General features: G+C 47.0%; 1 protein-coding gene and 1 long non-coding RNA gene across 2 annotated transcripts; one reads left to right on the forward strand and one right to left on the reverse strand.

Annotated features, from left to right (window-relative positions):
- Espl1 (extra spindle pole bodies like 1, separase) lies at positions 1 to 25,673 on the forward strand. The gene is made up of 32 exons (XM_090326404.1): positions 1 to 152; positions 685 to 775; positions 959 to 2,012; positions 2,570 to 2,571; positions 2,795 to 2,899; positions 3,020 to 3,140; positions 3,508 to 3,644; positions 4,289 to 4,482; positions 5,900 to 6,139; positions 6,834 to 6,978; positions 7,089 to 7,227; positions 8,183 to 8,322; positions 9,765 to 9,899; positions 10,283 to 10,402; positions 12,256 to 12,427; positions 12,793 to 12,921; positions 13,062 to 13,218; positions 14,331 to 14,440; positions 16,658 to 17,646; positions 17,973 to 18,324; positions 19,473 to 19,628; positions 20,654 to 20,867; positions 20,967 to 21,157; positions 22,470 to 22,597; positions 22,711 to 22,833; positions 23,551 to 23,706; positions 23,817 to 23,987; positions 24,092 to 24,196; positions 24,367 to 24,482; positions 24,641 to 24,724; positions 24,862 to 25,026; positions 25,319 to 25,673. Exons 2-32 carry the CDS (start codon positions 695 to 697, stop codon positions 25,518 to 25,520), a joined length of 6,333 nt encoding a protein of 2,110 aa, XP_090182530.1. The 5' UTR covers positions 1 to 152; positions 685 to 694; the 3' UTR covers positions 25,521 to 25,673.
- LOC150066909 (uncharacterized) lies at positions 24,172 to 26,200 on the reverse strand. The gene is made up of 4 exons (XR_016533807.1): positions 26,098 to 26,200; positions 25,151 to 25,195; positions 24,842 to 24,982; positions 24,172 to 24,441 (listed from the first exon to the last, which is right to left on the reverse strand). It is a non-coding gene; the product is annotated as an uncharacterized LOC150066909 (long non-coding RNA).
- Positions 26,201 to 26,212: the final 12 nt, after the last annotated feature.

Here is a 26,212-nt window from a genome sequence, read left to right on the forward strand (position 1 = left end):
TTGAAAGGAGGGGCTGGCGCGGAAAACGAATATTACTTTTCGGATCCTGGCGGAGTAGTTAAGCTGGTGTTAATAATCCTGGGCCGGGACGGAGTTGGGCGCTTGGAGCTGTAAGGCCGGGTGGGCCGCGGGAGCGTGTGCTTCCCTCCGAGGTGAAAGGGGTTCCTATCGCCGACTTGGGGGAGGGTCGGGGTCGGTGTGTGTGGAGGGAATCCGGAGTCTGGGCGGTCCAGGTGGGCGCCAGGAGCTCGGCAGAGGCCTTTTGGTCTGGGTGGAGGTGTAGCGAGGCTGAGGAAGGGAGAGACGCTGAAGCCTCAGATTATAACAGGAACCTGGCATCTCGATGGTTTTTTTCTTCCCTTAATAGTATTTCTAGTGGGATTTTTTTTTTTCTTTTCCTCCTTAAAACTCCCTTTTTAGGGCCGGGAGTTTGGCCTAGTGGTTAAAGTGCTTGCCTAGCATGCCCGAAGACCCGGGTTCGATTCCTTGGTACCACATACATAGAAAAAAGCTGGAAGTGGTGCTGAGGCTCAAGTGGTAGAGCTCTAGCCTTGAGAAAGTCCAAGGACAGTGCTCAGGCTCTGAGCTCAAGCCCAGGACTGGCAAAAAAAAACAAAAAACTCCCTTTTTACTAGTTAGCCCCATTTTAAAGTCTATTTTCTATAATCTATTTCCTTTTTCCAGGCTCTGCGCCATGAGGAATTTCAAAGGAGTTGACTTTGGGACTCTACTAAGCAGTCAGAAGGAGACTGAAGCATTACTGTCTGACTTGAAGGTGAGAAACTATGGGCTCAAGACACACCTGGCTTTCGAAGCTCAGCTGTTTTATTTGTGCTTTGCTTTCATTTAAAGAAGGGGGTAAGCAGGGGACCCCTTCCTAAGCAATACCATCCCTAGTGTTTTTTCCTGCCTCTTTATTTTTTCTTTTCTAGTGCCATTCATTTTTCTTTCTTCATAGGAGTTCCTGTCGAAGCCTGCAGCTGATTTTCCCAACAGCCGATTGGATTCTGAAAGAAGACACACTTGTGATGCTATCCTAAGGGCTTGCAACCAGCAGTTGACATCCAAGCTAGCTTGTCCTAAGCACCTGGAGAGCCTGGTGGAGCTGGCAAGGCTGGCCTGTGATGGCTACTTGCTTTTCACTCCCCAACGCCCTTCCCTCTATCTGGAACGCATCCTCTTCATCTTACTACGGAATGTCGCTTCTCAGGGAAGTCCAGAGTCCATGCTACACCTTGCCCAGCCCCTTCATGTCTGCCTGGTGCAATGTTCTCAGCAAGCTGCCTCCCAGGACTATGTGACAATAACCCGGGGTAGCTTTTGCCTACTTTGGAAGGGAGCGGAAGCACTGTTGGAGAGGCAAGCTGCATTCTCAGCTAGGATGAAGGCTGTGAGCTTTCTAGTACTCTTGGAGGATGAAAGTACTCCTTGTGAAATTCCTCACTTTGCCTCTCCAACAGCCTGTAGAGTGGTAGCTGCTCATCAGCTATTTGATACCAGCGGACATGGTCTAGATGAAGCAGATGCCGATTTTCTATATGAGTTGCTTTCCAGACATGTGATCAGAGTTTTAGTGAAGGAGGAAGATAAGTCTCATGGTTCTCTTTCTCCCCAGAGGGCTCTCTGCCTCTTGGAGCTCACCTTGGAATACTGCCGTCGACTCTGCTGGAACTGTCACTTTGACAAGGCCACTAAAGCAGGAGAGAAGGCTCATGATTACCTAAGGAACACCAATCTAGTCCCAAGCCTCAAGCTATGCCATTTAGGGGTTGAGCTGCTACAAACTGGGGAGGAAGGATCCCAAGCAGTGGCCCAACTTCTGACCAAGGCATCAGCTATTTTGAACAACAGTTTGGAGGAGTTGTCATGCCCTCTTAGGGCATTGTATGATAGCTGCCAGTTCCTCCTTTCAGGCCTGGAGCGAAGCAACAAGAGGCACTATAAACCAGATGCTGTTCTGAGTCTCTTTACTTTTCTTGGAGGATACACTTCCCTTCTGAAGAAGCTGCGGGGTAATGATGATGTGAGTTAAGGACCTAGGGATAGGGTAGGGATGTGGGTCTGTGAACTCACTACCAGCCTATAATCTTTGGTAAAATCTTAATCCTGCTGGTTGCAGTGGCTCATGCCTGTAATCCTAGCTATTCAGGAGGCTGAGATCTGAGGATCAAGGTTCAAAGCCAGCCCAGGCACAAAAGGACCTGAGACTTATCTCCAATTAACATCTGGAAAACCAGGGCTTGGCTCAAGGGTAGGTTGGTAGCCTTGAGCTGTAGAGCCCGAGACAACTCCCAGGCCTAGGGGTAGGGTGGTAGCCTTGAGCTGAAGAGCTTAGGGACAGCACCCAGGCTCATGACCTCCCCCCGCCAAAAAAAAAAAAAAAAAAGTCTTAGTCCTTAACCTTTGCTTTTCCTTGGTAAGCTCGTCTCCGGACTAGCAAACAGCTTTATCTTTCCTTAGAAAATAGTGGTATCGGGCTGGGAGTTTGGCCTAGTGGTAGAGTGCATGTCTAGCATGCACGAAGACCTGGGTTCAATTCCTTGGTACCACATACATAGCAAAAAGCCAGAAGTGGTGGTGTGGCTCAAGTGGTAGAGCCCTAGCCTTGAGAAAATCCAGGGACAGTGTTCAGGCCCTGAGCCCAAGCCCAGGACTGGCAAAAAAAAAAAAAAAAAAAATAGTGGTATCTTCCAGTGGTCCCTTCTTTCTTGGACAACTAGCTCTCTAGGACTCTGGAAATAATCAGTTTGCTATTTCTCTGCTCCTCCAACCAAGCCTTCCCCTTCCTCCTTAGGTCTCTGAGGACTCAGTCAAGCAGCAGCAGTCTTTACTACAGATGCACTTTCAGAGTCTTCACATCTATGCTGGGATTGTTTATGATTTTGCCCAAGGCAATCAGGTACTATCTGGGAATAAGTGACATGAACCAAGGTCTAGGGTTGCTCCTTCAGAGATCTTTGGCATTATTTTTTTCTTGGGGTGTAGAGTGCTCAACTCCAAACCCTTATCATTCTTTCAGGTAGCTGGTTTGGCTGACTTGGTCCAGCTAGTGGAGAGTTGCAAAGCTGTAGTTGTCTGGATGCTGGAAGCCTTAAAGAATCTGTCAGGCCAAGAGCTGACCAACTACCTAGGGATGTCTGGTTAGTACCCAGGGGCTCAAATGCACAGTTCTTAAGGGGACATAACTCTTTAGACAAGTGAGGTTCTGACCGCTGTGGCAGTGATCACTTACTCTGTGGTGATGTGGGGTGTGCCTTCCCAGAATGGAGAACAGAGACTGACTTGGAGCCAAACAAGAGAACTGCCCTGTCTCAATCCTCGTGATGACCTGGAATGTTCTGATAAATGCTTTGATATGGCAGCTGTTGAGCTGACAAACCTCCTCCCTTCCCCTACCCCCCCCCCCCCCCCGCACCCTTTAGTTGAGTTATTCTGTATTCCTTCTCCAGCAGAATAGGCATTGGGAGCTCTGCCTGTGGTCAGTTGTCTTTTTTCTCTCCCTTGCAGCCTCTTACACCAGTAACTTGGCCTACAGCTTTTATAGTCACAAGCTATATGCTGAGGCCTGTACCATCTCTGAGCCACTCTGTCAGTACCTGGGCTTGATAAAGCCAGAAACTCATCCTGGGGTACCTTATGAGAAGGTAGGAGGGAGTGGAAGGGCACGGGGGAGGTTCTGTGATAGGAGGCTGGAGTCATGTAGAAGGACCTGGCTATGAGCCTGCCTTGGGCTGGATAGGGGTTAGGAGCTGCATGTTGACATCAGTGGATACGCCTCCTTTTTTTTTTTTGCCTTCAGATTGACCTTTTATCTTTAGCTAATGGTCCAAAACCTACCTAGCTACACTTTAAAAGCACCTGAGTGCACCTGCCTCCAGTTAATTGCACCAGTTTGTCTAGTACTGGAGTCCAAAAATCTGCATATATTTTAAAAAGCACTCCCTAAGATGGTCTTTTACATAACCAGAGTGAGAATAGTGTCTTAAGGAAGAATACCTGGGAATGAAACACAGGCTTTATTGGATGGTAGAGGTGATGAGGTGCTAAAGGATTTACAGAGTCCTGACAATCAGATGACAGTCCAATTGCTCTGACATTACTGTGTCAAACAGAATCCAAGGGAGAAGGATGAGTAGTCAGGCATAAGTTAATTTTAATTTGATAAATGGTTGGCTAGGGGAGAGAGAAGGAAGGAAAAGAAGTGATGGCACATGCACCCTCCCACTTCTATTGTTCATGCTCACCAACTCCTTCCTTTTCTACCTTGGCCTTTTCCCTCTCTGGTTAGTTGCACAGGTATTTCCGGCTATATGTGGAGAGTTTGAAGAAATTGGGTAAGCAAGCCCAGGGCTGCAAGATGGTAACCTTATGGCTGACCATCCTGAAGTCCTGTAGCCCTGAATACATGGCTGAGCCTGTCACTTTCTGGGTTCGAGTCAAGATGGATGCTGCCAGGACTGGAAACAAAGAGCTACAGTTAAAGTGAGTTGGTGGGGAGGAAGATGACCTTGGTAGCCCTGGGGATAGGGTGACTTGTTATACTCAGTGGCCATGCTCCTCCATCCTTACATGTGAGAGAGGCAATAATTTCTAAACAAGCTTTTCAATGAGTGCCTACCATGTGCCAGCCACCTTAACCCCACTGTAGATTTTGGGGGTAGAGTGGTGACAGGCAATGTTCTTGCTTTTGTGCCATTTGTATTCTTGAGGAGATAGAAAAAAACAAGACCAGTTCATATATGGTTTTGAAGATAAACAGTGAGTTCAGCTAGAAGAGGAAGCAATTTTAGGTAGATAAATTAAGTCTGTTTTTGCTTTTTTGGGGGTTTTTTTGGTGCTTGTCGTGGGGTTCGAACTTAGAGCCTAGGAGCTGCCCTGAGCTTTATCACCCTAAGGCTCTAGTACTCTACCACTTTGGGCTACCCCTCTAATTCCAGTTTTCTGGTGGTTAATTGGAAATAAAGCATCTTAAGGACTTTCCTGTTCTGGGCTGGTTCCAAACCTTGATCCTCAGATCTCAGCTTCCCGATAGTAGCTGGGATTATGGGCCTGGGCCACTGGTGCCCCAGAGGAAGTGCTTTATGAAGAAGAGATGAATGAGCTGAACCTGCTGATGTGGAGGAAGCCACCACTTAAAGGTCTCAGGGGAGAGAATTCCTTATGGAGGAAATAGTGAATAGAGAGACTCCAAGGTGGGAGCATGTTTGAGAAAGGCAGTGTGTTGGAAGGTAGTGGGATGGGGATGTAGCATGGAGAGTCACAGAAAGTTGGGTGGTCAAGGTGGGCAGAGGCAGGGCCACATAGGGCCTTACATGCTACCAATACGAGTTTGGATATCATCTCTAGGGGAACCTGCTGCATTGTATTAAATAGGAGCAATGTGATCTGATTTAGACTTCATTTGTCTAGTGGTTTAGTGATACTGGGATTTGAACTCAGGGTCTGACTTTTACTGTTTTAATTCTGGAAAAAGCTGGAAGCGTTATTTTTATTTTTTGCCAGTCCTGGGGCTTGAACTCAGGGCCTGAGCACTATCTTTAAGCTTTCCTCAAGGTTAGAACTCTTATCACTTAAGCCACAGTACCACTTCTGGCTTTTTTCTGTGTATGTAGTACCAAGGAATTGAATCACTAGGCCAAACTCCCCAGCCCAGCTGGAAGCTTTTTCGCTGATTAATTGGAGATAGTTTCTCAGACTTCTGCCCCAGCGGGCTATGAACTTTGATCCTTAGATCTCAGCCTCCTAAGTTGCTAGGATTACAGCCATGAGACATTTTCACTCAGATTAAGTTACAACTAGAAACTAGTGAACACTTAAGCCAGGGGTGGGGCTTCCTGTTCCCGGGCAGACACTTCCATCTTCCTAGGCTCTACCCTGCTGATGAACTTTCCTCTCTCAGGACTCTCCGAGACAGCCTTCGTGACTGGGACGCGGAGACACTGGCTTTCCTGCTGAAAGAGGAGTTGCAGGCCTACAAGGCCGTGAGGGCTGACACTGGACAGGAACGCTTCAACGTCATCTGTGACCTGCTGGAGCTGAGCTCTGAGGAGACACCAGCTGGAGCATGGGCACGAGCCACTCACTTGGTGGAATTGGCTCAAGTGCTCTGCTACCATGACTTTTCCCAGCAGGCTGATTGGTGAGGAGGAAGTACCAGGGGAAGCCACGCTTTCTCCTGGCCTTAATCTTTTTCTTTTCTTCCTTTTTTTTTGGGAGGGGGCGGGGATACGGGGCGGGGCCTGGGCACTGTCCCCTAGGCTTTTTTGCTCAAGGCTAAGGCGTTATCACTTTGAGCCATAATTCAACTTCTTGTTTTCTTGTGGTTAATTGGAATAAGAATCTTCTAGAACGCAGAGAGAGCTAGAGCCTAAAGTGCTCGTCTAGCATACATGAAGCCCTGAGTTCAATTCTTTGGCACTACATACATGGAAAAAGAGAAAAGTTGTGCTTGTTGCTCAAGTGGTAGAGGACTAGGCACTGTCCATCAGCTTTCTTTTTTTGCTCAGGCCTAGCTCTAGCATTTGAGAAAGCCCAAGGACAATGTCCAGACTGAGTTCAAGCCCCAGGATGGGCAAAAAAATAAGTCTCATGAATTTTCCTGCCCAGGCTGGCTTTGAACCCTGATTCTCAGATCTCAGCCTCCTGAGTAGGATTAAAGGCTTGAGCCACCAGTACCTGGCTTCTTGCCTTAGCTTTATGTTGCAGAGAGCCCATTTCATTTTGAGACCATGGAACTAATTCAAATTAGATTAGCTGCCTTGTGATAATTCCCTCCCACAGCTCCAAGCCTGATACTTAGAGTGAGCCTCACCTACCTGCACCTCTTCCTGCAGTTCTGCCCTCGATGCTATCCAGGAAGCCTTGCAGCTTCTGGAGTCTGTGCACCCTGAGGCTCAGGCCCAGGATCAGCTTCTGGATGATAAAGCCCAGGCCTTGCTATGGCTCTACATCTGTACCCTGGAAGCCAAAATGCGAGAAGTAAGTAGTGCAGTTGAGCAGAATTGGGTGGTTGCAGCACTCGTTATCACTGGGCTGGCACTACTAAGCTGATTACTAGCCTTAATTTTTACCTTCATTTCCCCATCCAGGGTATCAAACGGGATCAGAGAGCCCAAGCCCCTAGTAACTTGGAAGAATTTGAAGTCAATGACCTGAACTATGAAGATAAACTCCAGGAAGATCGTTTCTTATACAGTAACATTGCTTGCAACTTGGCTGCAGATGCAGGTAAGGACAATACATGTAGCATGGGCATCTTTGGCTTCTCAAGGGCAGACCAAAGATCACTGTTAAGTGAGAAGCTTACATTAGGTAGGGAGATGGGGGCATGGAGGGAGATAGAGAGTCTGGCAAAAGATGTTATACAGAAAGTGGTGCATCTATAAGTCATAGGGTTTGAACTTGGCCTTTGTGCTTGGGCTGGCTTTGAACCTTGATCTTCAGATCTTAGCCTCCTGAGTAGCTAGGATTATAGGTGAGAGCAACCTCCCTCAACCTCCCTCGGCTATGACCTGGACTCTTATCTCCAATTAACCTCTAAAAATGGGAAGTGGGGCTTGGCTCAAGGGTAGGGTGGTAGCCTCAAGCTGAAGAGCTCAGGGACAGCACAAAAAGGTGGTGCATTTCCAGATGGCCCATATGAAGAGCGGGAGAGTAGTCACTTTTGTTTTTTTTTTTTTTTTTTTTGTTTTTTTCTCTTCTATTTGGAGCCAGTGCTGGAGCTTGAACATTGAACTCGGGGACTAGGCACTGTTTCTCAACTTTTTTTTTTTTGTCATCAGATGTGGGACATGAACTCTGGGCCTGAGCATTGTCCCTCAGCGATTCAACTCTAGACTACTGCCCTAACACTTGAGTCACAGCATTTCTGGTTTTCTGGTGATTAATTGGAGATAAGAGTTTCACACTAGCTTTGTAGTGCCCAAGCAGGCTTTTGAACCTCAGATCTCAGTAGCTACTCAGATCTTCTGAGTAGCTAGGCTTACAGGTGTGAGCCTCCATGACCAGCTATCCCTCAGCATTTTTTTGCTCAGGCCTAGCTCTCTAGCACTTGAGCCACAGTTCCACTTCTGCTTTTTGTTGATTATTTGGAATCTCACAGTCTTTCCTGCTCAGACTGGCTTTGAACTGTGATCCTCAGATCTCAGCTTCCCCAAGAGAATGGTTATTTTCTTCTTTCCAGCTCAGTCCAAATGCCTGGACCAAGCCCTGGCCCTTTGGAAGGAGGTGCTTACAAAGGGGCCATCTCCAGCTGTTCGATCTCTCCAGCAGACAGCAGTATCTCTCCAGATCCTGGTGGCCCTCTATCAGCTGGTGGCAAAGGTAACAGGGCAGGGCGCTGATAGAAGTCCATACAGCAAAAAAAAAAAAAAAAAAAGTCCATACAGCAATGCAACCCAAAACAGCTCCCTTGTTCTTAGCCTGTGAATCTGCGGAGAAGCCACAGAACCCAAGCGTTAAGAACCTGGGTTCCGCTAGGAATGACAGTATACTTCTCACATGGTCTCATTAAGCTGCCAAGGCTGACCTGAAGCTTGTGATCCTCCTCTCTCAAAATTAAAATCGAGAGAAGGCTGAGGTAGACACCAGTGGCTCCTACCTATAATCCAATTTAGGAGAAGATCTGAAGGTTAAGGTTTGAAGCCAGCCCAGACAGGAAAATCTGTGAGACTCATATCTGATTAACTACCAAGAAAGCCATATGTAGAGTTGTGGCCCACGTGGTAGAGTTATAGCCTTGAGTCCAAACCCGAGGACCACTACAAACACACAAAAAAGAAAAAGGCTGAGGATATATATCAGTGATAGAGTGCTTGCCTAGCTAGCATGCATGAGTATCTGGGATCCACTCCCAGATAAGAAAAAGGAAGCCAGCTCTCACCTCCAAAAAATGTACATAAAACCTTTGGGTCATCTCAAGAACAATAGGAAGCTGTCTTAGCCGTAGATTAAAGCTTTTTCTATTTACATGAATGTTACATGAGGTTAGACAAGCAACTATGGAGCCTTAGTTTCCTCTTCTATAAAACTAGATTAGGGCCGGGGATTTGGCCTAGTGATAGAGTGCTTGCCTAGCATGCATGAAGACCCAGGTTTCATTCCTCAGTGCCACATACATTTAAAAAAAGCTGGAAGTGGTGCTGAGGCTCAAGTGGTAGAGCTCTAGCCTTGAGAAAGTCCAAGGACAGTGCTCAAGCCCTGAGCTCAAGCCCACAACTAGCAAAAAAAAAACCACCCCACAAAATACAACTGGGATTAGAGTTATGAAAATAAAATGAAGCTATGCACCATGGCTAACAACTATAATTCTAGCTACTCAGCAAGCTGAGATCTGAGGACTGTGGTTCAAAGAACCGAGACAAAAGAACCTGACACGCTTACCTCTAATTAACCTCTAGAAAATGGGAAGTGGGGCTGTGGGTAGGGCATTAGCCTTGAGCTAAAGAGCTTAAGCACAGTGAGTGCCCAGGCCCAGGCTCAAGCCCCATGACCACTTTCCCCCTGTCCCCCCAACAAAAAAAGATAAAGCTTATGGCTTCATACCTGGTGCATAGTAATCTCTGAATCTTGATTTCTATGATCTTTAAAGCAGAGTAGACAGGATGTTTTTGCAGACTCCCTGAAGATAGCTGATGGCTTATATTCTATAAATGCCGTAGTTGAGACCACAGTTCAAGGTCCCAGAGGTCTGGGGATGGCAGGTGGAGTAGAGGTTTGCAAGATGGATGCAGAAATGAGTCAGCTTGCTGCTTCTGGCCTTGTAGCCCTTGCAGGCTTTGGAGGCTCTGCTGCTTCTTCAGATTGTTGCTGAGAGGCTGGAGGACCACACAAAAGCAGCAAGCACCTCCTGCCACCTCACCCAACTCCTCCTGAGCCTTGGCTGCCCCACCTATGCCCAGGTGAGTATCAGCTGTCCAGGCCTGTGGACTGCAGGGGCCTTGTGGTTTGAGACCTGTTCCCACATCCCCCAAGACAAACTCAGGTGGTGGCTTTCCCTGGACTGCAATGCTTCACAGAGAGGATCAATATGACTGGGAACTCCTTTTGAGCCATTGGGTGAAAGATTCTGCTTCCTCTGAGCCAGCTTTCTTTCTAGAATGAATGTTAAATGAATCATGCTAGTCAGTGAATAGGTCATATTTGAAATCATTCAACATGTACTTGGCCATTTGTTCAGCAGAATGTCTATCATGTTGATGGAAATGATTTACTCTATCTTAATTTGAAGAGTCTGGTTGTCTTTCCTAACTAGCCTGCTTACACACTCTGACTGCTTTCTTAGTTATACCTGGAAGAGGCAAAATCAAGACTGAAGCTTCTCGACCACACCGCTGACCTGTACCCACTCCTTTCCCTGACTTGTGATCTACTTCAGAGTCATCTCTACTGGATGCACCAACAGGTATTTCCCACCTTTTAAAATTTTTTCTAAATCATCATTATAAAGGTGATGTACAGACAGGTTACAGATATATAATTCAGGTAAAGAGGTATTTTTTGTTGTGTTCTGTTTTTGATATTGTCATCTTTTTTTTTTTTTTTTTTGGCTGATTGTGGGGCTTGAACTCTGGGCCTGGGCCCTGTTCCTGAGCTCTTCAGTTCAAGGCTAACGCTCTACCACTTGAGACACAGTACCACTTTCACTTTTCTGGTGATTAATTGGAGATGAAAGTCTCTAAGAATTTCCTTTCCTGGCTGGCTTTGAATGACAATCCTCAGATCTCAGTCTCCTGAGTAGCTAGGATTATAGGGCTGAGCTCCCCCCAGCTCCTTTCACAGCTTTTTAAATTTTTCTTTTTTTTTTGTTTTTTTTTGTTTTTTTTTATTGTAATTAGTAAAAGGGTTACATGATATTTGCCAGATAGAAGGTGCATTAATTCACATACATTGATACCCTTTCACATGTCTTGGTCTTTTCTTTTATGGCCTTGGAATTGAAACCAAGGCCTCTCAGCATGCTAGCCAAGTACTGTACTACTGACCTACACACCTGTCCTATTTATTTTTTCAGTTGTAGAGCTTGAACTCAGGACTTAGCGGCTATTCTTAAGCATTTTAGTAGGATTTTTTTTTATTAAAGAATTTATTGACATTGATTTTTTACATCATACTTCAAATGATATGTTTAACAAATGAGTATTCAAGAAGGGAATCTATATACAATCACTGGCACTTAGTTTTTAGAACATAATAAAAATTAGGCTAAAGGCTTGTGTATCATAGATACATATTAATTTATGAAATAAAACATTATGTCTATTGAGTCATAGGTTTTTATGTCTGTGTAGTTATGTTTATATTTCTAATACCATGTCCATAGCATTGGGTATGCAAATATTGCATTGGATATGCAAAAAAAAATTTTTTTTGCCAATCCTTGGGCTTGAACTCAGGGCTTGAGCACTGTCCTTGGGCTTTCTCAAGGCTAGAATTCTACCACTTGAGCCACAGCTCCATTTCCAGCTTTTTCTATGTATGTGGTACCAAGGAATCAAACCTGGGTCTTTGTGCATACTGGGAAGCACTCTACCACTAGACCAAACTCACAGCCCATGTTCTTGAGCTTTTTGTGCATAAAGGCAGTCATCTACCACTTTAAGCCCCAGTTCCATTTCTAGCTTTTTGGTAATTATGGATAAGAGTCATGGGTCAGGAGTGTGGACTAGAGGTAGAGTGCTTGCCTACCATGCATGAAGACCTGGATTTGATTCCTTGGTTGCCATATACATAGTAAAAGCTGGAAGTGGTACTGTGGCTCAAGAGATAGAGCACTAGCCTTGAGAAGCTCAAGGACAGTGCCCAGGCCCTGAGTTCAAGCCCCAGGACTGGCCAAAAAAAAGAAAGAAAGAAAAGAAAAGAAGTAGATTGGAGGCTGAAGATGTGGCTCAAGTGATATAGTACCTATCTAGTAAGTGTGAAGTCCTGAGTTCTAACTCTACTACTGTCAAGAATAAACAAAAAAAATTAGTAGCTTAGCCAGGCACCAGTGGTTCATGCCTACTATACTAGCTACTCAGGAGGCTGAGATCTGAGGATCTGTTTGAAGCCAGCCCAGTCAGGAAAGTCTGCCAAAAGTAGAGCTGTGACTCAAGTGGTAGAACACTAGCCTTGAGCACAAAAGCTCAGGGACATCACCCAGACACTGAGCTCAAGCCCCACGACTGGTACAAACAAACAAAGCAAACAATCTCCACGGGCATCTCAAACTCTGAGATATTTACCTGACTGCTCTCCTGTGTCGCTTTGTTTTGCCAGGTGTCTGAGGGTATCTCTCTATTGCTGACTGTCCTTCGGAATCCTGCCCTTCAGAAATCATCCAAGGCTTGGTACTTACTGCGTGTCCAGGCCCTACAACTGCTGGCTGCCTACCTTAGCCTCTCAGCAAACTGTCTATCAAACACCCTGCGGGAGCAACTCCAAACTCAAGGTGAAAGCAGAGGCCATTCTTTGATAATGATGGGCATGGTTTGTCTGCTGTCAGCTCTTCCACTCTTGTCCTTGCTGTTGTTGCAGTTCATTTAGAACTGCACAGAGTAGGCCTGCAGTAGCAAGTAGATTTCACTTTACCTGCAGCCTTCAGTCCATTTACTGTTGGCTGCTTTGAATACTAGACTGAAAGGAATTCTGGGATCCCAATGCATCTCAGAGGGAAGATGTTCTGCAAGTGACTAGCTTTGTCTGTCCCTGGTATAGAAAGAGTGGCAGCATGCTTTGCATTTGCTATCTTAATAGTTGAGGATGGTGGGAATGCTAGCTGCAACATCATCATCCTATTTCTGCTCCCAATTCCAGGTTGGCAAACCCCTGAGACGGCTCTCATAGACTCCCACAAGCTCCTCCGAAGCATCATCCTCCTGCTGATGGGCAGTGATGTACTTTCAGTCCAGAAAACAGCTGTGGAGGCACCCTTTCTGGATTATGGTATGTTTGAAGAGGATTAGGCCTGGGGGGGGGGCAGTCGGGGGGTGGGGGTAGATAGGCTAGAACATGGGGCTTGCAGTTTTTCTTTCCAGAGAATCGGTCAGTGTCTGATGAAGTCTTTGACTTTGTCTTCGCTATAGGTGAAAACCTGGTACAAAAATGGCAAGTTCTTACAGAGGTGCTGAGCTGCTCAGAGAAGCTGGTCTGCCGCTTGGGCCAGCTTGGGTGTGTGAGCGAAGCCAAGGCCTTTTGCTTAGAGGCCCTGAAACTTACAACAAAGTTGCAAATACCATCCCAGTGAGTAAAGGGTGGAGTCGATGCCTGCCTGTTCTGTCCCCAGATGTGATGCACTTTTGACGTTGGGTTCCCCAAATATTCCAGAAAATAGAAGCCATGTCTTGGGTTGGTGGGAGAGGTGTTTATAGCTAAGTATGAGGGACATGCTGAGTCTAATCAGAGTTAGATACTTCCACTTACTTCTGGGCTCTGCTTGTTCTTCAAGATATGTCTGGTAGCTGGGCGTGGTAGCTCATGCCTATAATCCTAACTGCTCAAGAAGCTAAGATCTGAGGATCACCATTCAAAGCCATCCAGGGCACTAAAGAATGTGAGACTCTTATCTCCATTTAATCAATAGAAAACAAGAGAAGTGGTGCTATGGCTCAGGGGTAGGGCTGTAGCCTTGAGCTGAAGAACTCAGGGACAGTGCCCAGGCCCAGAGTTCAAGCCCGACCCAAAATAAAAAGATATGTCTGATACATTGGCAAAGGACATCTAGTTAAGAGTACCACCTTTCTCTGAGTTTGCCTGTGGGATTTTTTTTTGGTCAGGATAATGTATAGAAGGTTACAGTTATATTCATCAGGTAGTAGGTACATTACTTCTCACACATTGATACCCTTTCTCATGTTTTTGTCCCCATTTCCCTCTCCCCACTGCCTCCTGTAGGATTCTTTTTTGGGGGAGTCATTCATATTGCTTGAGCTCAGGGTCAGGGCACTGTCCCTGAATTCTTTTTGTTCAAGGCTTGTGCTCCAGCATTTTAAGCCAAAACATCACTTCTGGTTTTCTGGTGTTAATTGGTGATAAGAGTCTAAAGACTTTTGTGCCCGGGCTGGCTTTGAACTGCCATCCTTAGATCTCAGCCTCCTGAGTAGCTAGGATTGCTGGCATGAGCCACTGGTGTCTGGCTTGAATTACTTATTTGTGGAATGCTGTTGGGAAATCCTGCACAAGGATGAGTTGAAATGAGAGGGTAGTATAGGTAGTTTTCCTCAAGTAGCTTTAGGGAATGAAGAAGGCCTTTTATGTGGGCAGGGAAAGATGGCAATGACTCTGCTTAGGAAAGGGGCAAGAAGAGATTCCAGGAAAACAAAAGATTCTACTGATTCTCACCTCTTTCCAACAAGGTGTGCCGTCTTCCTTGTGCTGAAGGGGGAGCTAGAGCTGGTCCGCAGTGACATTGACCTCTGTCAGTCAGACCTGCAACAGGTTCTGTTCCTACTTGAGTCTTGCACAGGTAAGCAGTCATATCTCCTGCCCAAAGCAGAGGAGAGAGTGGCACATATGTTACCACATACCTCCATATGTAAAGATCTGGTTCCCTTTCAAATCAGAGACTGAGCTGAGCACCAGTGGCTCACTACTGTAACCCTAAAGCTAAGTAAGATCTGAGGATTGAGATTGGAAGCCAGCCCCAGCACAAAAGTCTATGATACTTTTTTGTTGTTGGTTTTCAGGCTCGAACAAAGGGCCTGGGTACTGTTTGTGAGCTTTTTCACTCAAGGCCAGTACTCTAGCACTTTAAGCTACAATGCCACTTTTGATTTTCTAGTGGTTGATTAAAAATAAGAGTCTCATGGACTTTCCTTGTCAGCCTGGAACCCTCAGATCTCAGTCTCCTGAGTGGCTAGGATTACAGGCTTGAGCCACTGGTTCCCAGCTTCTATGAGACTCTTATGTCCAGTTAACCCCCAAAAGAGCCAGAAGTAGAGCTGTGATAGAATGCTAGCTTTGAGCACTAAAGTTCAGGGACAGCTGGGTGCTGGTGGCTCAGTCCTATAATCCTACATACTCCAGCTGAGATCTGAGGATTGTGGTTCAAAGCCAGCCTAGGCAGTAAAGTCCCCACAAGACTCTTGTCTCCAAAATAAATAAATAAATAAATAAATAAAGCAAGCAAGCAAGCAAGTTAGCTAGCTATCAGAGACTGACTAGCGTTTGGTCCTATGTAAAACCCATTAAAATATCCACTGATGTCTCTCCTCCAGAGATCTTGTCTCTCTAGGTATAGTTTTCAGTACTGGCTAGTACATTTTGGCCTTTTAAGAAAACCTTTAAATTAATTATTATTATTATTATTATTATTTTGCCATTCATGGGCACTTGGGTTTTCTCAAGTCTAGCACTCTTAACACTTGAGTCACAGCACCAATTCCCAGCTTTTTCCATGTATGTGGTACCAAGGAATTGAACCAGGACTTTGTACATGCTAGGCAAGCACTCTACCACTGGGCCATGCTCCTGGCCTCTATTTTTATGCTGATACTGGGGCTTGAACTCAGTGCCTCTTGCTCTTGGTTGGTTTTTCACTGAAGATTGGCATTCTACCACTTGAGCCACATGTCTACTTTCAACTTTTCGTTGGTTAATTGGAGATAAGAGTTTCATGGACATTTCTGCCCCATCTGGCTTCAAACCCTAATCCTCAGATCTCAGGCTCCTGAGGAGCTAGATTTATAGGTATGAGCTACTAGCACCTGGCTAAACTTAAATAAAATGTAAAAGTCAGGTCCTCAATCACTCTCACCACATTTTACAAGTTCGATGGCCACATGTAGCTAGTAGATACAGTACTGGATCACACAGATGCATTGTCTTCAGGAGGGCTAATTATAAAACATTGTATTTAGTGCACAGTGTTTTGCCTTTGCAAAACCCTGTGTAGAGCTGAGAATGTGGTCTTGTGGTAGAGTGCTTGCCAAGCATGCATGAAGCCCTGGGTTTGATTCCTCAGTACCACATACACAGAAAAGGCCAGAAGTAGTGCTGTGGCACAAGTGGCAGAATGCTAGCCTTGAGCAAAAAGTGTCCAAAAACAATGCCCAGTCCCTGAGATCCAGCCTCAGGACTGGGGAAAAAAAAAAACAACAAAAAAAAAACACCTGTGTAGTTATATGGGAGGAGAGATTTTGTTCATTGTAAAATGAAGTTGAGAAATTCAAGATTTGGAGCCAGAGTCATAGGCTAGGCTAGCCAGAGCTAGTAGGCTTTCTCCTGCTTGGGCTGGCTTCAGAATAGTCCTTAGATCTCAGCCTCCTGAGTAGCTAGGATTACAGGCATGAGCCACTGGTTCCTGATCCCCCCTCCCCCCCCAAAAATGGGGCCTCAGAATGTGGCTTGGTGGTATAGTGGTAAAGTGTTTGCCTATCATGCATGAAGCTCTGGGTTTGATTCCGCAGTACCACATAAACAGAAAAGGCGAGAAGTACTGTGGCTCAAGCGGTAGAGCACTAGCCTTGATCACAGAGAGGCTCAGGGACAGCACCCAGCTCCTGAGTTTAAGCCCCAGGGCTAGTAAAAAAAAAAAGCCTGCACTGCTATGATAGTATGTTGCCACAATAATATATATGAATAATTTCTAAATAACATGTACATTAAGGAGTTAGTTCCTGAAGTCACCCAAGAAGTACCTGATACAGTTTCTCTGTTTGGTAATTTTTGTTCCTCTCTCTAGTGTTTGGTGGGGTGGCCCAGCACCCAGAGTCTGTAAAGAAGGTCCACCTGCAGAAGAGGAAGCTACAGGCCCAGGCCTCCTCTATCCCAGAGGTCCTAGAAGAAGAGCCCTTCCTAAGAGGCCTTGATCTAGAGCTGGTGGCTACTGTGACCAAAGAGCCTGGCCCTATTGCACCTTCTACAAACTCCTCCCCAGTTCTGAAATCCAAGCCCCCACTCAGCCCTGGCTTCCTGTCCCATTCCCCTACCTGTGACTGCTCTCTGTGTGCCAGCCCGGTCCTCTCTGCAGTCTGTCTGCGCTGGGTGTTGGTCACTGCCAGGGTGAATCTGGCCATGGGCCATGAGGCCCAGGGTGTGGATCTGCTCCAAGTTGTGCTGAAGCGTTGCCCTGCAGCCACCAAGCGCTTTACTCAAGCTCTCCAAGCTTCCTTGAAGCACAAAGCACTCCCTTCCTCTGTCCCAAGCCTATTGGATGAGATCTTGGCTCAGGCATATACACAGCTGACACTGGAGAGCCTAAGCCAGCCTTCAAACAAGAGCCTGGGGAAGGTCCTGGAGTTAGGGTTGAAATTTGTGACAGCAAGGATACATTATCTGGAGCACTGGAGAGCCAGTCTGCTTTTGAGTCAGGTCCTTGCAAAGCTGGCTAGCCTCAAATGCTGCCCGACCCAACTTTTTGCAGACACTTGGGGATGGCAGCCACCATTAATAAAAAGCCCCCCAAGCTTAGAGGTCTCTAAGACTCAGAGCCAAAAACGGTCTGGACGAGGACGCCAGCAGGTAGCCTCTGCTCCCTCACCCCTCCATGTTATCTCTCAGAAAAGTTTGGCAGGTGGAGGGCCACCCAGTACACCTAAGCCTCCAGGCCGGGTCAGGCCACCTGGTCCTCGTGTTCCCTTCACTGTGTTTGAAGAAGTCTACACTGAAAAGTGCAAGCCTGAGGTTCCTCAGGCCCCCAAGGTACATCAGAGAGTCCAGACACGCCTCAAGGTGAGATGGAACTGTGGCTAGGTAGTTTGGGTGTTGGGGTTTTTTAGAAAACATTCTATAGAACACTTCCATGTGGAATAGCTTCCCAAGGCCTAGTAGAACCCTGATCTCCTATCTGAAGAACCAGTATATCTTCTTTAACTATGCTTCCCTTTTTAATCGTTCCTCATCTTATTTTTCCTTCTTTTACTACTGTGTAATAAGTTAGTCACATTCTGACATCTCCCAGAGGCTTCACTTGTGGTACCTTGCTGGGACCTCCACAGCGCCACCTGCTGTCAGCAAGTGTTACTAAAAAGCCCTTGTCCACTCTCCTTGGATCCTAGGTGAATTTCAGTGATGACAGTGACTTGGAAGATCTTGTCTCAAGTGAAACACAGCTTTCAGAGGAACCTAAGAGACAGAGCACTGCTTCCCGGGGCCGAGGCAAGGCTAGGAAGACCAGAAACTTGAAAATAGATTCAGTGGTTGCCCTAAGTAGTACCCCTGAGCATGTCAGCCTAAGTGGTAGAAGTCGAAGGGCCAAGAAAGTGGCATCCAGACATTGTGAAGAGCAGGGCCAGGTTGGACTGGGCCCTGAGATCATGAGGACTATCCCTGAGGAGGAACTCACCGACAACCAGATGGATGTGAGCTTTGAGACCCTCAGAGGCTCTGATGGGGAGGACTCAGCCTCAGGTAGGATGGCATGGATAAGGGGTGGGGGGAGGGGTTATTGGGGCCAAAGCTAATGAAGTGAGATGCTGGTGGCTCTCATCTGTAGTCCTAGGTGCTCGGAAAGCTAAAGTTTGAGGATCAGAGTTTAATGCATATAAGACTTTGCTCTCCAGTTAACCACCACCAAAAACAAAAAGCTGGTGGGGTGGCTCATGCCTGTAATCCTAGCTACTCAGGGAGGATCAACAGTTCAAAGCCAGCCTGGGCACAAAAGGACCTGAGACTCTTATCTCCAGTTAACCTCTAGAAAGTGGGGCTTGGGGCCGGGAGTTTGGCCTAGTGGTTAAAGTGCTTGCCTAGCATGCATGAAGACCCAGGTTCGATTCCTCGGTACCACATACATAGAAAAAAGCCGGAAGTGGTGCTGAGGCTCAAGTGGTAGAGCTCTAGCCTTGAGAAAGTCCAAGGACAGTGCTCAGGCCCTGAACTCAAGCCCAGGACTGGCAAAAAAAAAAAAGAAAGTGGGGCTTGGTTCAAGGGGTGGGCAGTAATCTTGAGTTGAAGAGCTCAGGGACAGCGCCCAGGCTGAGTTCAAGCCCCATGACCCACAAAAACAACAACAACAAAAAAAGTGGAGCTGTACCTAAAGTGATAAGAGTATCAACCATGAGTGATAGAGCATCAACCATGAGTGAAAAAACTAAGGAGTAGTGCCCAGGCCCTGAGTTCAAGCTCCAATACTGGCACAAAAGAGGTAGCAGGGTGGGGAGAGAAAAGGAGGGGGAGGGGAGGCAAGGCAAGGCCAGGCAGTAAAGGCTCACACATGTGATCCTCACTACTCAGGAGGCTAAGATCTGAGGGCTGTGGTTCGAAGCCAGCCCAGTGAGAAAAATCCTTGTGAGAGGTTCTTATCTCCAATTAACCACTCAAAAACTAGAAGTGGAGCTGTGGCTCCCAAGCGGTAGAGCAAAAGAGCTCAGGGACAGCTCCTAGGCCCTGAGTTTAAGTCCCATGACCAACAAAAGAAAAAAAGGAAAGAAAAGAGAAAGAGAGGTGGGAAGGAGGGAAGGAAAAAGGAAGGAATTGGTACTATTTTTGCAGTCTCTGCTTGTAGAACCAAGGGGGACAAGGAAGAAGGACATACCCTGAAAGTCACATTCTCTCCACAGGTGAGAAGGTACCAGCTCTAGCCTCTGATCCAGCCATTGGAGAATGTGAGGTGTTGAGGCGGGATTCCAGCAAGGTGGAGATGCCCACCCCATGCCCAGACAAAGAGATTGACCCCAGTCCTTGGCTCCAGACCCCCTCCACCCATGTACCTATTGGTGAGTGTGGACAGAGAAAATTGACCCTGTAGGCCTCCTAATCCTTATGTCCTTCTTAGCCTGTCTATGGTTTTGCCTTTGGGTCTCCACTTTGGTCTGCTAGTCTCTGAACTTGGCTGGAACCTAACTCTAGCTTCTATTTCCCTTCACTGTAAAAAGGGGCTTGGGGGCCATATAGTACAGTGGCTGTCACCTGTAATTCCAGCTATTCTGGAGATAAAGATCAGGAGGATTGTAGTTTTATGTCTACCTGGATAAAATATTAGACTGTTTTTCAGTAAGCCAAGCAGTGGGGATACCTGTGATTCTAGCTATGTGAGAAGCCATAGGTAGGGGAATCTGACATAATGCAAAAACATAACACCCTACCTGAAAAAAAAAAAAAGAAAAAAGGGGGAAAAAAAGAGGGGCATGATAACTAATGAGTTTTAACTAGCTTCAGTATAGAAAAAAAAAAAAGAAGTGTAAGGGTTTGGAGGAATCTTGTGAAGCATGTTAGAAGTATATCACTGGGGCTGGGAGTATGGCCTAGTGGTAGAATGCTTGCATAGCATGTACAAAGCCCTGGGTTCAATTCCTTAGTATTGGTACTGTGGCTAAAGTTGTAGAATGCTAGTCTTGAGAAAGCCCAGGGACAGTGCCCTGAGTTCAAGCCCTAGAACTGGCAAAAAAAAATTAAGTATATCATTGGGTGGGCTTGGTGGCTCACACCTATAATCCTAGGTGCACAGGAGGCTGAGATCTGAGGATCTCAGTTCAAAGCCAGATCAGGTAGAAAAGTCATTTCTCATCTCTAACCACCAAAAAAGCCAGAAATGAAGGCATGGCTTACAGGATAGAGAGTTAGCTTTGAGGTAAAAGGCCAAGGTACAGTACCTGTGCCCTAAATTCAAGCCCCAGTACCAACATACACATACACAGAGTTGGCTTTTTCTGTGTAGTAGATGAGATAGAGACTTCTCGTAAGTCCCATTAACTAGGAAATAGGAGGTTCATCTTTAGCAAATGTCCTGTCTTCCTTCTAGGTCTTTCTACCCTGGATTCCATCTGTGACTCACTGAGCATTGCTTTCCGCGGGCTCAGTCACTGCCCTCCCAGTGGGCTTTATGCTCACCTCTGTCGCATCCTGGCCTTGTGCCTGGGCCACAGGGATCCCTATGCCACTGCCTTTCTTGTTGCTGAATCTGTCTCCATCACTTGTCGTCACCAGCTGCTCATCCACCTCCATCGACAGCTCAGGTAAGCACTCACCATCACTGAGGCTTGGACTGGGAAAATTGCAGGGAGTGAGGATCCAGACTTTCAGGGGATACTTACTCCTACTTGTGTTGCCAACAGAAAGACCCAGAAGAACCAAGGACCCCTTGAACTGGCAGAAGAGCTACAGGAGCTGAGCCTCCAGGAGAGGCCTGGAGATGTACCTCTGGCCCGTATCCAGCACCTCTTTTCCTTCAGGGATTCAGGATCTGACTGCTTTCCGCAGGCTGAGAAGGAGAGTTTCCAGGAACGCCTGGCTCTCATGCCCAGTGGTAGGGTGGCAAGCACTAGTTGTTTCTCTTTTCTCTTATATATTTACTTGCAAAAGTATTTAAAGAATTAATTTACTGGTCTGGGAGTTTGGCCTAGTGGAAGAATGCTTGCCTAGCATGCACGAATCCTTGGGTTCGATACCTTGGTAGTCACATACACAGAAAAAAACAGAAGTGGTGCTGTGACTTAAGTGGTATAGAGAGCACTAGCCTTGATAGTGCCCAGGCCCTGAGTTTAAGCCCTAGACCTGATCCTAAATCTCATCCTTGTCCTAAGTAGCTAGGATTACAGGCGTAAGCCACTGTGCACCCTTCTGATTATTGATTTAAATGCCTTAATTCTGATCTGAGACTTTTTGCTGTGAGATAAGTACTGCCTACCTGGCCATATATGGTAGCTTATGCCTGTATCCTAGCCAGTAGATATGCAGAGATAGGATTATAGACCTAGACCAAGCTCGGGCAAGGTTAATTAGCTCAAAATCTTATCTGAAAAACAAAAAGGTTTAGGAGGTGGCTCAAGTGGTAGAGCACTTGCGTACAAGGCCCTGAGTTCAATTCCTAGTAACACCAAAAATGAAACAACAGAATGGGCACTGGTAGCTCATGCTTATAATCCTAGCTACTCAGGAGGCAATGATCTGAGGATTGATTCAAAGCCAGTCCTGCCAGGAAAGTCTGTGAGACTCTTAATCTCCAGTTAACTACTAGGAAACTGGAAGTGGAATTGTGGCTCAAAGTGGCAGAGTACTAGCCTTGAGCAAAAAGAGCTGAGGGATAGGCCTCACACCTGGCCCTTCTCCTAGTTTCTTTCTGTCCTCTTTCTCCACTGAAATATTAAAAATGAAGCTGGGCATGGTGGCTCACGCCTGTAACCCTAGCTATTTAGGAGGCTGAGATCTGAGGATCTCTCTTCAAAGCCAGCTAGGGCACTAAAGTCTGTGACACTCTTATCTCCAGTTAACCACTAGAAGAGTAGAAGTGGTGCTGTGGCTCAAGGGTAGGGTGGTAGCCTTGAGCTGAAGAGCTCAGGGACAACGCCCAGGCACAGTGCGAGTCTCATGACCAACAAAAAAAAAAGAAAGAAAATGCTCAGGGACAGTGCCCAGGCCCTGAGTTCAAGCCCCATGACTAACAAAAAAAGAACAATACTGCCTGTCCCTTTGGGCAGAAATGGAAACACCCAGAACTCTAGTGATCAGAAGATGTGCTGGGTTATCTTGAGTGATGGGTAGGGACTGCATGCAGAAGATGGGGATGGGGATGCTTGCTAACAGCTGACATAATTCTGGGTGTGTCCTGTGTGTGTCAGGAGTGACTGTCTGTGTGTTGGCTCTGGCCACACTCCAGCCTGGAGCTGTGGGCAACACCCTCCTGCTCACCCGCCTGGAAAAGGACCACCCCCCAGTCACTATGCAGATCCCCACTGCCCAAAACAAGGTAAGTTCTCAGGCTAGGGACAAGCACTGGTCAAGAGACCCACGTCCTGTGGTTAGAGGGACAGAAATGGTGAGTGCCAAGCAAGTCAATACTTTACAACCTGTCTTCTACAGTTCCCTCTGAGTTCGCTCCTGAGAGAGTTTGACGCCATCCAAAAGGAACAGAAAGAGAACAGCTGTTGTACTGATAAGCGGACGTGGTGGACAGGGCGGCTGGCTCTGGACCGTAGGATGGAGGTCTGTGCTTCCAGGGTAGGGCAGCTCTGTCCTGCCCCAGCGATGATGAGGGTGGTGATACCAGGTTTTTCCCAGCAAAGACCTATGTCATTGTTGAATTACTCTTGAGTCCTCTCTGTAAGTGGAGGTCTGAATAAAACATTGTGTCGATTGGGGAGGGCTTTCAATGAGAGTCCTGGCTGGGTGTGGTAGCTCATGCCTGTGATTCCCAGCTATTTGTGAGGTGGAGATAAATAGGGAACATCAAAGTTGAAGTCCAGCCTAGGCAAAGTATGCTAACAAGACTCCCATCTCAACAAAATTAAATAGGAACTAAAAGAAAGGCTTGGGCTGGAAGAGTATCTCCAGTGGTAGAGTATTTGTCTAGCATGGGCAAGGCCCTGAGTTCAAAAAGAGGGGATTGGGGATTTAGCTCAGTGGAACAGAGCTTGCCTACCACATGCAAGGTCCTGAGTTCAATCCTCACCACTGAAAAGCATACATACCCAGAAGAAAAAGGATCTGAGCCCAAATGTCAATTTCCTGGCTTTAGCTTTCACTGTTCAAGTACTGGTAGTTGTCACAACATAAGTAACTTTATTGCCAATTGCCTTTGCTTTGCCAGAGTCTCAGGAATGAAAACACATTCTAGACTTTTGCCTTTTATTGACTGGTAAAACACATGTTGGAAGCCCCCCCCCCCCATCTCTAAATTGTTTATTTCTGTCTCCACTCCAGGATCTCATCACATCCCTAGAAAAGCATGTGTTAGGCTGTTGGCGGGGGCTGCTGCTCCCCTCCAGTGAGGGCCCAGGCCCTGCCCAGGAGGCCTCCCGCCTACAAGAGTTACTACAGGGATGTGGCTGGGAATATCCTGACCCTACTCTGCTGAAGGTCAGTTCAGGAAGCAATGCAAGAGGGGGCTGCTGGGCTGGCTGCTTTCTAGCAGCCAACAGAGTGAAGACAGGAATTAATGGTGTCTGCTAATTGCTCATCCCCTGCAGGTCTTGCTCAGTAGTGCCAGTACCCTCACCAGCCAGGACATTCAAGCCCTGGCCTATGGGCTGTGCCCAGCTCAGCCAGAGCGAGCCCAGGAGCTCTTGAATGAGGCAGTAGGACGTGTACAAAGCCAGGTGGCACCAAGCAGTGGGCACCTTGTCTTGGTGCTGGATAAGGTAAAGAATTAAAGCAGAGGGTAATGAGTACCAGCTCACCCAGCCCTTTCGGACTCCTGCATGTTCCTAGATGGGAATAGTAACCCCTAGTGCTTTTTGCCCAGGACTTGCAGAAGCTGCCCTGGGAAAGCATGCCCAGTCTCCGAACACTGCCAGTCACCCGGCTGCCTTCCTTCCGCTTCCTCCTCAGCTACTCCATCACCAAAGAGGTGGGGCTTGGGGGTTGGGGATGAGTGGCAATTGAGGGAAGCTGAAAAAAAGGGGGGAAAAGTCCCTGGGAAAGTAGGAGAGGGTCTCAGCAATGCTTATCGTTTGCTAGTAGTTGAGCCTCCTGATGTGGTCAAGGAAGGTCCTCAGCACTGGTGTCTTCTCTCTTCAGGCTGGGGCCTCATCCGTGCTAAGCCAAGGAGTGGATCCACGAAGTACCTTCTATGTTCTGAACCCTCACAACAACCTGTCAAGCACAGAACAGCAGTTTCGAGCCCATTTTAGCAGGTTGGGAATTTGAGGTCACAAGAATGGGAAAGGGCGGAGGTAACATGCAGGAACAGCATGTCTTTTCTCCAGAATCTGTCTACTGTTCCCTCTGTCCCCTTTGCCATATGATCTCTGCCAAGCATTTACCTCTTTTTCATCCTTTCCTTTCCCTGCAGTGAAGATGGCTGGAAAGGGGTTGTCGGGGAGGTGCCAAGCCCTGAACAAGTACAGGCAGCCCTGACAGAACATGACTTATACATGTGAGTGCTTGGGGAAGGGAGGTGGGAGAAGGGCAATCCCAGGGGTAATATCAATGTTGGTTTGGCCCTTGAGAGCTTCTGGAAACAGAGGCTTGGTACTGCCAGGTTAATGCTTACCTCACTTCCTCCTGCCTTAGCTATGCAGGACATGGGGCTGGTGCCCGTTTCCTTGATGGGCAGGCGGTTTTGCGGCTGAACTGCCGGGCTGTAGCCCTGCTGTTTGGCTGCAGCAGTGCGGCCTTGGCTGTGCATGGAAACCTAGAAGGGATTGGCATCGTGCTCAAGTACATCATGGCCGGCTGGTGAGGCTCCAGGGAAGAGATCTGTCATAGGGCTTTAAGATTCCTGACCCCACCCCAGGTTCTTTCCTAGATCAGAACCCTGAATCCTTTCCCTCTCAGGTCCCACCCTAGTTCCCTGACATACCTGAACCTTTCACCCTAAGCTCTCTTCTGTCTTCCTCCCAGAACTCTGGGTCAAGAAAGTTAAGTTCCCCATTGTTTCAAGCCTCATACCCTACCCCACCCCACCCATAATCATATTTCCAATGCATTCCTGATAAAGCCCTTACTTTGTATTTCTTTCTCTTTCCAGCCCCTTGTTTCTAGGTAATCTCTGGGATGTGACTGACCGGGACATTGACCGCTACACTGAGGCTCTGCTCCAGGGCTGGCTTGGAGCAGGCCCAGGGGCCCCCCTTCTCCACTATGTCAACCAGGCCCGCCAAGCTCCCCGACTCAAGTTTCTTATTGGAGCTGCACCTATAGCCTATGGCTTGCCTGTCTCCCTGAGATAGAACCTCCATGCTGTTTTATTGCTGGTAGAAGCCATGTGACTTGTCTACCTACAAACTTAATTTTTAACTTAATATTTAGAAAAATATTTTAAAGTGATTTTTCCCCAGTGTTTTATATGGAACATTTCCTTTCCATTTAATAAAGACCTATCACTAAAACTTTGTTTGGTGTAATTTATCTGAAAACATTTCAAGATGGCTGCCTCCCACTGGAAAGAGTTCACTTGAGGTGGGAGTGGCGGTAATTGGGACTTGAAGGCTATCACCCTACCCCTGGGCGTTGTCCCTGGAATCTCACAGACTTTTCCTGCCCACGTTGGCTTGGAACCTTGGTCCTCAGATCTCAGCCTACTGACACACTAGGATTACAGGCCTGGTGACCTTTAAATGTTATGCCACCCCAGGCAGGAATGTCCATGAGACTATTATCTCTCATCAACTACTCAGAAAAAGTCACGCAATGGCTCAAGTGATAAGGCGCTAGCCTTGAGCACAGAGCCGCCCAAGGACAGTGCCCAAGCTTGGAGTTCAAACCCCAGGACCTGCAAAAGAAAAGATAAAAGTTGTTTGAGGATACAAGTCATTAGACTACTGTGCTAGCCTCCTTAGGACACTTATTTTCAAGTTTCGATCGTTATAAAGGTGAAGTATAGAGGGATGCCAGTTGCGCGTGTAAGCTGGGCCTCTCCCCC

Source organism: Megascapheus bottae, chromosome 2 (assembly GCF_031878675.1).
Source record: "Megascapheus bottae isolate mThoBot1 chromosome 2, mThoBot2.hap1, whole genome shotgun sequence".
Taxonomy (NCBI): Eukaryota; Metazoa; Chordata; class Mammalia; order Rodentia; family Geomyidae; genus Megascapheus; species Megascapheus bottae.

Bases quoted from the DNA above. Each gene is read 5' to 3' on its own strand.
- Espl1 (XM_090326404.1), top strand. From the start codon at position 695: ATGAGGAATTTCAAAGGAGTTGACTTTGGGACTCTACTAAGCAGTCAG. The intron at 10,403-12,255 runs GTATTTCCCACC...TTGTTTTGCCAG, and splicing joins TCTACTGGATGCACCAACAG to GTGTCTGAGGGTATCTCTCT. The intron at 22,598-22,710 runs GTAAGTTCTCAG...TGTCTTCTACAG, and splicing joins TCCCCACTGCCCAAAACAAG to TTCCCTCTGAGTTCGCTCCT.